General features: G+C 41.9%; 1 protein-coding gene across 1 annotated transcript in view; it reads right to left on the bottom strand.

Moving 5' to 3' along the window:
* Nucleotides 1-1,598: 1,598 nt before the first annotated feature.
* Nucleotides 1,599-11,604, bottom strand: part of phf2 (PHD finger protein 2) — a 143,227-nt gene continuing 133,221 nt past the window's right edge. The window contains exon 23 of the mRNA XM_086001691.1: nt 1,599-4,915. Within this exon, the coding sequence (XP_085857817.1) occupies nt 4,827-4,915 (89 nt within the window). The 3' untranslated portion in view covers nt 1,599-4,826. The remainder of the gene's footprint in view (nt 4,916-11,604) is intronic.

Below are 11,604 nucleotides of genomic sequence, written 5' to 3'. Positions count from 1 at the left end.
GTCCCCTGAGTCCTCACTGACTTATCTAACTCAAACAGTCTGTTCACGTCGACACAGTCTATTCATTCACATGGACATAGTCTAGTCCCTTCATTATTTTAAAGAGGCAAAGGCTTTTTTGACAACACCTCCCAAACCCACGACCTCTACTACCTAGAAGGATAAGGGCAGCAGGCACATGGGAACACCACCACCTCCAAGTTCCCCTCCATGTCACACACCATCCTGACTTGGAAATTCCTTCATCGTCACTGGGTCAAAATCCTGGAACTTCCTACCAATGCTTCTGCTAATTTTTTTTGGGTGTGCGGCCCATTCAAATTATACCGAGCATGCACGTTTTTTTCCATTATAACGCCGTTGAGTGGGCTGCGTGGGACCTGCAGAACAGAAGAGAAAGGGCGATGGTGCAGAGAGGGTGAGAGAAAGATACAGAAACTAATATACAGAATCAGTGAGAGGGACTGAGAAACTGAAACAAAAGATAGAGACAATATTATCTTTGCATGTTAGTTTAAGGGTTAAAAAGGGAACTTAAAGGGAACATTGCTGCCTACCTAACAGCACTGTGGGAGTACCTTCACACGGACTGCAATGGTTCAAGGCGGAGGCTCACCACCACCCTCTCAAGGGCAATTAGGGATGGGCAATAAATGCTGGCCTTGCCAGTGAAGCCCATATCCTGTGAATGAATAAATAAAAGAAAATAAATTAAATCTCCTCAAAGTCTACACTTTTCTGGAGTAAAAAGACCCAGCTCGCTAAACTTGTGATAACCAAGGCTAAGGTCCATTAAGCTAAATATCAATCTAGTGGCTCTTCTCTGAACCTTTTCCACACCTTCTATATCACACACCATATATGAAGGGGCAAAACTGGACACCGTATTCTAGATGAGGTCTAACCACAGTCTTGTATAAGGACAGCATAGTGCTTTTTGTTTTATAATGGATCGTCCTAGCAATATGAGAGGTGTACCAGAGAGCTACAAGGGACACACTTATACAAAAATGAAAACAGAGTGACAGAGTTCGAAACAGAGAAGGTAACAAAGTGTAATAGCCATAGAAGAAGTTAGAGTGGCAAACAGAAAGCATTAGAGAGTAGGCAAAGACAGATGCAGCAAGAGAAATAGGGGTAGATTTTAACTTTCACCACCAGGTGGAAAACTAGCAGTAGCGATCGGCCGCCCATTATACACCCCATCAGATTTTCCTTTCCATTGATTTCTGCGGGGTGTGTAATGGGTGGCTGAACCACTACCGCCAGATTTCCGCCCAGTGGTGAAAATACCATTTTTTTTCCTATTTGTATTCATGAGTAACATCACATATCAATTGATGATATTAAATTATGACATATACAGGAAAGACCTTGTATTCACGTGTAATGTGCAAACAAAGAATTACACGTTTTGTTTTAATCTGCTGCTTAGAAGTAATGTCTCCACTTCTCACCTTTTACCATAATGCAGTCTTGTGTCAAAGTTCCGCACTGTTTCAGCATTAATCTTGTAAGAATAGTACATCATTGAACAGTGCTGCAATGACTAGTGTTTTAAAAAATTGTCTGGAAGTGAAAAGGCAAGGGGCTTGTGAAACAGAAGAGTATGTAGATTTTATTTTTAACAGTTTTAAAACACATTCTATACAGGTTATTTACTTTATTGACGATGTACACAATAATAGCTAAAATAAAAATGTAAGAAGTGTTTCTGTTGTAATTTATAGTGCAGTGGAACTTATAAAAATTGAATACAAACATGAACTATGGTGCAAAGTATAGACTGGCTATCACTGATCTGTCCTTTATCAGCCAACAAATATAGTTCCTACTGTATTACACAGTAATAAACAGCATACTTTAACAACTTCAGAAGAAGAAAGCTTTTTTTCTTTGTAATCCCCATTTCCAATTTATTGCATATTATGCCATGTGAAAACGGATCAAACGTTATAAATACAAAAGAAACCTGTGAGAAATGTTGCCTCGAATTATATCAATGGATAGCAGAGTGCTGCTTGTCACGGGTTTTTGTCAATATATGTGTAGACTACATAAATGATTGCGGGCTATTGTCAAATGCAACCAAATAAGAAGTACTGTATGATCAGCTATCAACAGCAACAAAGTCTGTTAAAGCTGCAGTTTTGTATTTTAGGTTGAGTTACTAAGGTGTATTTCAATATACATATACATTTTTGTTAAACAATACTTCGTTCTGGCTTACATGAACTGAATTAAAATAATCATTGTATATCTATATATTACTCCTTTTAATTAATTCATATCTCCTACTGTGTAGTCTGTATGTATTAATTGAACATTTACAATTATCATCACACTATTTTTTGCACTTATCACAGCAAGGGATGTTAATGCCGGGAAATTGAATACTTTTAAAGCTCTCTCCACTCTGCCCCAACATTAAAATAACATTCCTTACTGCACCAGTGTGAAGTTTCTATTTCCCACACCAGTTATTCTGTCACACTGGTGCAGTAAGGAGTGCTATTCTGAAAGTGGGGCAAGTTACCTATTGGTACCAAATTAAGAGCTGTTTTTTTGCTGTGGGCCTACATCTACTACGAATTAGGTTGAATCTTCCCAAACTTATTTACACACAGGACCATTACAGCCGACAGCCAGAACAATCTTTCTTTCCTTCAATGTAGGCTGAATTTACGTGGTGAAAGGCCAGTGTGTCTAACCCACTTTACCACTCGGTCTCATCCCTCCTCCCCCCACCCCCCAGCCAACAATTTTCTTTTCTATATATATGTTGATGCACGCACCATTGGTTTGAACTCAGGTGGCTTTTGATTTCTGGAGGTCAGTTGCAACTTCAACACAGCAGCTTTCGCCTCAAAAACAGTGGTAGTAGCAGTTTTAACAAATGCAATTTATTAAATCACAATTCCCCTCTCCCTAGGGCCACAAGCGCTACTTTGTAACATAAATATCTTATTTTCTTAATAAGCTACAAAGGATTTTATAATGAAGTTGCAGTACGTTCAGAGACATAGAAAAGACGTATCCGACTTGAATCTAAAATGCCGTGAGCATCAATACAATACACATTGCAGCTTTAAAACTGTTAAAAATGTTGAGATGATTAATATATATTTCATGTCATTTACTAAAAGCGTTCAGACTTCTGTTTTAAAATTGAAAGGTGTATTTATCAAAAACAATGCAAAGTATCCAAGAAAATCCATATACAAGATATTGTGAGACTCAAAAGGTGCACTGACGGCTGGAACCTATTTTACTTAATTCCTGAGGTTCACTGTTAATTTTAACTGCAGCCTTTCTCACCCAATGTTTAATTCACTGATATAAATTTCTTTGAGAGCTTATTTTCTACAACATAAAGAGACATCGTTATAGCTGATGGTTTGGATGTGCAGCATAAAAAGATATCAAATGTTAAAATGACACATAAAAATCAAAATAGTTAACACACATTTGTGACCAAAATGAACTAAACACTATTTTAAACTTTTAGCTAATCCTATACAGAAACTCTTTTTTAAAATAAAGTTTGTAAATAATAAAAAAAATGTCAGTGTAGCTATAACTCATCTAGACTAGGCAAAAAGGAATGGCTTTCATAAAGAACTACCGAATTACCTACCTAAATTATAAATATATACATAGAAGAAAAGCACAGGTTGTATGGCAGGATTATTATACTACATAAAAGGCCAAAAATTGTGTAACTTTGATTCACCAATGATTTAGAGAAAAAAAGACCCTTTAAGACCAGATTTTATGTAACAAATTCAGGAAAAAGGAGACATCACAAGTAGTTGAAAAATTTAAAAAAAAGCATGTAAGAAATGTACAAATATAAAAAGCTACAAATATTAATAAATTACAGATAAGTCACATAGACTTAGACACATAAACACTTCACCAGTTAAGACCAAAAATACTTCATATTGCATTATAATGCAAAATTCAAAATAATAAGCTCATATAGAACAAAAGTGTTACCTTATTTACAAAGCTTCTCTATAATGTGTTACTTTTACTGATGTACTGTGACTACTTACAAGAGATTATTTTTGCAAGGCCACGCAAAATAATGTCTTTGTTTTTCAGGCAATGCCTTTTATAAAAAATAAGTTCCATTATCATAAGAACAAACTGAAAAGAAACAACATTTTATCATAAAAGATGAAAATGTAAAAAAGGTAATAGAGCAATGGGTACATAGAGTTATAACTCAAAGGTACTTTGCAATAAAGATTAGTATTTTGACCATATTTACAGGATTTGTATATTATGAAAAAGCATTTTAAATGCTCCTTTAAATCTGAAATGTGGAATTGCCTGAGAAACAAGTTTATAGAAACAGTATCCATTTACTCAGGTTAAAGGCAGCAGTTTATTACTGTACTCTATAACACCCTCTCCTGTGCATATAAGGACAACCTTTCTTATAAATTTGTTTTTGACATTCTTCAAAAAATTGTAATCTTTCCAGATTCACTTATTCTTTCACCATCTGTAATTTAATGCTTAAAAGATGCTTCAACAGAAGATTCAGTTGAATTAAGAGGATTGCTGTGGCATCTTTGATAGATATTAAATGCCACTAGCAAGCATTTCCAATTATGCTACAGACCAAGTGGCGCCAACCTACCAGAGTACCACACAAAAGCACCGTACTCCCACTGAGAAAGGTCTGTAAAAACAGTTTAAATGGACACTGTCTCTAACCTGGAATGATCTAAAATGTGTTAACTTTACGTCACACATGTAACAGCGTTAGTGTCAGGCCAATATATTTTAACTGAAAATATTTCTCATTCCTAACTTTACAGAAGAAGTTTTCCATTCCTATGTATTTTTAGTATCTTCCCAAGTCTCTGTTTAGCGGTTGCCATTCCCTTCTTTAACCGTTTTCCTGAAAAATAATAACATATATAATTAGTGTACTTGATATATGAACATGTGTTAACATACATAAAAAATTTGTTTCACATCTACAGCCACCCACCTACCTTTACAAATTACATTTGAACTTACCGTAAGCACATATTCTGTAATAATGAAGACTCAATGCACCTCTAAAGCAGTTCATACAATTTCAAATAAAAACAGAAAGGGGGGAATTTTAACCTAAAACCACGGGTGGGTTGGGGGCGTGGGGGTAGTTAAAGTGTTAAAAATTGGAATCCTGACCGGAACCCGCCTCCAACCCACCCACTTCAGGTTTTAACGGAAGTAGGAAAGGGAGCAGGATGGGGCGGGCAGCCAACCCACTGCCAGGAGGTGGGACGGCTATTTAAATATTATAATGAGGCTGGTAGCACTCTTCTGTAACCTCCATTTTGTGTTTAACTGTAGCTGGTGGGGTTTGCACACCTTGTAAAAGCTGCCAGCTACAGCAAGGCGAGGACTGCTGCATCCAGGAGATAAGTGCCTTTACACCTACCTCCTGGATCCAGGGTCCTTGCCTAGCCCAATCGCAGACCCGCCCCCATGAGGCCTCCAATCATCCCCCAGACCTCCGATTCCCCCACGGAGCATGTCCCGCACCCCCCCACCCCCCGGCCTCCGATCCCCCCACGAAGCTTCTCCTCCCAGCCTCCGATACCCCCACGAGGCCTCCCCTCCCAGCCTCCGATACCCCCACGAGGCCTCCCCTCCCAGCCTCCGATCCCCCCACGAGGCCTCCCCTCCCAGCCTCTGATACCCCCATGAGGCCTCCCTTCCCAGCCTCCGATCCCCCCACGAGGCCTCCCCTCCCAGCCTCCGATACCCCCACGAGGCCTCCCCTCCCAGCCTCCGATACCCCCATGAGGCCTCCCTTCCCAGCCTCCGATCCCCCCACGAGGCCTCCCCTCCCAGCCTCCGATACCCCCACGAGGCCTCCCCTCCCATCCTCCGATACCCCCATGAGGCCTCCCTTCCCAGCCTCCGATACCCCCATGAGGACTCCCCTCCCAGCCTCCGATACCCCCACGAGGCCCCTCGCACCCCCCCCGCACCACAGGCCTCCGATCACCCCCCTCCTCCGGCCTCAGATCCTCTTCCAGCTCCCGATATTCTTGCCATCCTGCTCCCCCTCGATCTTCTTGCCGCTCCCGGCCAGGCTCCCCTATCTTCTCCCAACCCCCGACACCCCCAGCCCAATCTTCTCCTGGCACCTGACCCCTCGATCTTCTCCCGGCCCGACCCCAATGCGATTCCTCCCTCCCTCCTCTGCCTGGCCTAGTTATGCAGGCCTACCCGCCCGGAGCCAGCCAGCCTCTCAATCTGGCTGGCTGCAGGTGCGAAACGGAGGCTTCCCATTCAAATAAGTTAAAGTCAGCAGGGGCTGTGGAAAACCCGTTCTCCCCGGTTTCCCGACTGCCTCAGAGCCCCCACCCCCCCTTCCCCATTAAATTTCAGCCCAAAATGATGGAAACACTCAGCAGGTCAGGCAGTTTCTGTGGATAGAGGAAGATGGGATTAACGTTTCAGGTCAATGACCATTTGTCAGATCTGACAACGAAACACTGACCTTAAACATGAACCCTACTTTCTTCTCTCCACAGATGCTGGCTGATCTGCTGAGTTTTTCCATCATTTTCTGTTTTTATTTCATATTTACAGCATCTTTAGATTTTGCTTTTCATACAATTTCAACTTCTACATTCCAGAAGCTATTGAGCAAAAAATGTTAGGCAGAAATTTGGCTTACTGATGACACATCAGTTACATTTTCACGTAATTAGAAAACTTGCATTGAAACAAAATAGGTTTAGAACACTCATACAGAATACAGAGTTGATATAGAGGGTAATAAACACCAATTACTCACAGTAAGGCAATAATCTAATTAGGAGATTCAGAAGATGATATACACTAAAAGAGGAAAGCTTAAGTAATTTTTGACTGTCACCTGGATCCTTAAACCAGATTACAACCTTGTAATCACTGAAGAGTATCATGTGATGGGTTATTTCGTATTGGGTCCTCTATTCTGACATGAACCATCAATGGCCATGTAGCTGATTTAGATTCATAGTGAAAGATTAACAATTGTGGTGCAATCATTGTATTTCCATAACTTAATAACCTAAGTGCAACAGTTACTAAGAAATTAAGGTATAAACTGTTCCCTGCAGAGTTCAACTTAGCTATATAGTTAGGTAAAACATTTGAACAAGACATAGATTTGAACAAGACTTGCTTTTCTGACTATTTAGAATTTTGCATAACGTATTGCACAATAAATACAAATAGATAGAACAATAACCGTAAGCTTAGGTTTAAAAATAACTTTGTATCTCATTAAAGTTGGGAACAGAAAGTGCTGGGAAATTGAATAATTTCCCAGTCTGCATCCAGCGGTTCAGTTGAGTCTTCCCAGGTCTGCAGTTAAGCTACAGTCTTGTACTCTACCTTATCTCCTTGCATCCAACCTCAGAAAATAGCTTTGCTAAAACAGGTTACATGAAAATCTCTAACTGAGAATACTGACTCCAGTTATGAATTCATATTCACTGCAAACTGTACTTGAAATAATGTAACTTATGCTTCTATTGCACAGATTGTGCCAGAGTATTACCAGTAGTATTATACTGGCTGTTTATACTGCTATGGAGGGGAAAAAAGGTGCATTTAAGTGCATGCAAGAAGTATGATTTACAGCCCCTTGTACTTCTGATCTATTTTCCACTGATTTAAAAGAACTGGCAGGACAGGGAAAAAAGTTAAATAAAATGCAGGTGCTGCATTGCAAGAAAAAATGATTCAAGTGAGGTTGGACTGATGAGTGTTAATTATTGCCAGCAGCTTTATATCATATTTTTACTGCTGGCACAAGGAAACTCAAGACTCACTCCAAAAGTATAAAAATGCCATTACCCCCAATACTTCTTACTTCTAAGTTTGAACGAGACATAGAGGACACTACAGGGCCTGTGGTTTACTTTAGATTTTATTATATAGGAGTAAGGATGATCTAATGACAAGTGAGTTAAACAGGTCGTAATTTTCAGTGTAACATAATCTTAGTAAACCTGCTTCCCATTAAGTATTCTGATTTGTACAACATTGTTTCTTTTGTTGGGTGAAAATTGTCTTTTTTCCTGGTTGATTGATGTATATGTTTATGTTGTGGAGCAGTTGGTGTGCTGCCCTGAGATCTGCCATTTCTATCACTTGGTGGCTGGACCAAATGTAAAAACAAAAAAAATGACGAAAAGGAGTTGGAAGGGTTTAGGGAGGAAATTCTAAAGAGTGGGACCTAGGCATAGCTGCCAATGGTAGGACAAAAGGAAGCGTGTGGGGCGGCGGGGGGTGCTGACGGGAGGTGGTGCACAGAGTCAGAGGACCGGAGAGTTTGAGGTGCAGGGGGGGGGGTATAGTACTGGAAGAACATAAAGAGAGAGAGGAACAAGACCAGGGAGGCTTTAAACGCAAGGATAAGAATTTTAAATTTGAGGTTTTGTGGGACCAGGAACCAAGGTACGTTAGCAGGGATGGGGATTGATGAGTCAGCAGGACTTGGTGACAGATAGGACATAGACAGGAGAGTTTTGGATGAACTAAAGATCATGGAAGATGGAGGGTGGGAGGCTGGCCAAAGGGCACTGGAGTAATTGAGTGTAACAATCATATGGAGTGGAAGTAGGCAGTCTTAGTGATGGAGAAGATATGGGGTTGAAAACTCAGCTCAAGGTCAAATAGAACGCCAAAGTTGCAAACAATCAAAGGGCAACAAATTCAGCCTGCCAGCCCAAATGTTGAAATGGAGTCAGACAAACATTAGGTTTAAAATTTGTCATGTAACTGGAAGTTAGTGATAGTCTGCTCTGTAAACATTTAAATTTAAGGACAACAGAAAATGCTGGAAAAACTCAGCAGGCCAGGCAACACCCGTGGAGAGAAATTAGAGTTGACGTTTCGGGTCGAAACCCTTTTTCAAAACTGGAAAGGAAATAAAATAGATCGAAGGCAGGGCTGCGATAGAACAAAAGAAGTAAAAGAGACATTAAGAGGTATTCAAAACCAGACGAGATGGTAATAGGCCAGTGGAGACAAAGGACAGCTCAGGTTAGGTGTGAAGTGTACTGGCAGGGTGAGAGACAGCTGCCATGTGGGAGAGAGAAAAAAAAGGAAAGGGGGGGGGGGGGAAGGGAAGACCCAAAACAAAGGGGTGGAAAAAAATATAAGTAAAAATGTAATAGGGGCCGAGGTTATGATCTGAAATTGTTGAACTCGATATCGAGTCCAGAAGGCTGCAAAGTGCCTAATCGGAAGATGAGGTGCTGTTCCTCGAGTTTACGTTGAGCTTCCGTAGAACAATGCAAGAGGCCAAGGACGGTGAGGTCCGAGTGGGAATGGAGCGGTGAATTAAAATGACAGGCGACCGGAAGCTCGGGGTCACCCTTACGGACTGAACGGAGGTGTTCCGCGAAGCGGTCACTCAATCTGCATTTGGTCTCCCCAATGTAGAGGAGACCGCATCGTGAGCAGCGAATACAGTATACTAGATTGCAAGAAGTACAAGTAAATTGCTGTTTCACCTGGAAGGAGTGTTTGGGGCCCTGGACAGTGGGAAGGGGGGAGGTATAGGGGCAGGTGTTACATCTCCTGCGCTTGCACGGGAAGGTGCCAGGCAAAGGGGAAGGGCTGTTGGGGGTGATAGAGTGGACTAGGGTGTTTCGGAGGGAGCGGTCCCTACGGAATGCTGAAAGGGGAGGGGAAGGGAAGATGCATTTGGTGGTGGGATCACTTTGGAGGTAGCGGAAATGGCGGAGGATGATCCGTTGAGTGTGGAGGCTGGTGGGGTGAAAGGTGAGGACAAGGGGAACCCTATCGTGGTTCTGGGAGGGAGGGGCAGGGGTGAGGGCAGAAGTGCGGGAGATAGAACGGACACGGTCGAGGGCCGTGTCAACCACGGTAGAGGGGAATCCTCGGTTGCGGAAAAAGGAAGACATGTCGGAAGCACTGGTTTTTCCAGCATTTTCTGTTGTTATTTCGGATTTCCAGCATCTGCAGCGTTTTGCTATCGTAAATTTAAGGACAAGTAGATTTACAAAGGTCCAGAGGGCCCTACAGAGCCATCCTGCACTTTGCAAAGCAGATTGACCCTGCAGTGGATTTTTACTCCATCTTGTGTCAAACTTCCTCCAGGTAGCTGCAGTCTCCTTCACTCCGGACAGGTTGGGCTCTGAGTCCCAATTTACACCACCAGTTTGTTGTTGTTGCAAAGTGAAATTGCTTACACCAATGCTAAACTTGCAGTATAAATGCACCCTCAAGCAAATGTATGATTTGGAACAAGCATCATCACATTCAATGAGAAATGTAATTTGTCATAACATTATTTTATCTAAAAAATATCGGGGGGAAACTTGTTTTACCTCTGTTCCTTGAACTATATTGAGACTCTGTTCTCTAGAAATGACAGGACTACTACCTCAACCAATTGGAGAACCTCAAAGTCTCTGGTGGCAAAAAATAAGCCCAGATTTGAAAAATGGGTTGTTCATCACAAAAGTATACTGGGTTAGAAATTGGTTCTGCTGCTTCAAACTGGGCGCAGGGAACGTAATATGTTCATGATCTGTGCTGGAACAGGTAGGCCCGATTACAGATCGAAATTGGGGCTCGGACCTTACTTTAATAAGACTAGAGAGCTTGGACACCTACCGCATGCCCCAGGCAGCTCGCAGGCGAAGTGGATATGAATGTTGGGCCGCTGCAATGCTGGCAGTGGCCCTCAGGTAGGTCTGTTGGCCGGGGGGGGGGGGGGGGGGCGGGGTTGGGGAAAGCAATGACAGTACCAGCTGTCAGGTAGGTCTGGAGGGGCAGGGTGGAAGCAATCAGGAGGGGACCAAGCATGGGCGAGCAGTGGCTCACAGTCGTGCTAAGGAGCACATCAAGGTAAAAACTTACCTGTTTGGTGGTGGCCTCCAGCAATCCCGTTCCGACCACTGGTTAGGCCACATGTAAACCAAGTAATGCTAAATGGAGCAGCAACAACGCCTCCTCCACTCAGGGTAAACAAATTTCAGGAATGGGTCCTAAAATGGATTGTTGAAATGTGGAATTCTCTCCCCAAAAGGCTGTGGATGCTGGGTCAATTGAAATTTTCAAGGCTGAGATTGACAGATTTTTATTAGGTAAGGGTATCAAGAGATATGGATCAAAGGAGGGTAAATGGGATTGAGGTACAGATCAGCCATAAAATGGCGGAACAGGTTCGAGGTGTTAGAAACTAGGGGTGCCTACAAATGTATATGGCTACACGAAAAATACTGTATTTAAATGATAAGTTTTGTTTTCCTGGAAAGCTTGCATTAGATTTTGAGACAGTCTTTTTAATCAGTTAGATTAGGTGAAACATAGACATTCCACACGGGGGCCCATAGGATGGCCCTGCCAGGCTAGTTACCTGTTGTTTGTAAGTTAGGGTTTTGACTTTGTTAATGTATCTTTAATTTGGTCAGTGAAGGCCCAACCTATGTTTCTTCCATTACTATTACTAATAACCATATTATAATCTCCACAGATAGAATTTGGAGTTTGTTTAGCAGAACTGCTTGTGAAGATAATTAAAAGTTAATTAGGAAAAGACATAGAATGAAAGGAATT

The sequence above is a fragment of the Somniosus microcephalus genome, chromosome 11 (genome assembly GCF_052327205.1).
Source record: "Somniosus microcephalus isolate GS21.2 chromosome 11, FLI_Smic_1.0, whole genome shotgun sequence".
Taxonomy (NCBI): Eukaryota; Metazoa; Chordata; class Chondrichthyes; order Squaliformes; family Somniosidae; genus Somniosus; species Somniosus microcephalus.
Note: the sequence above shows the minus strand (reverse complement) of the source record. Positions and strands in the feature narration are given on the sequence as shown.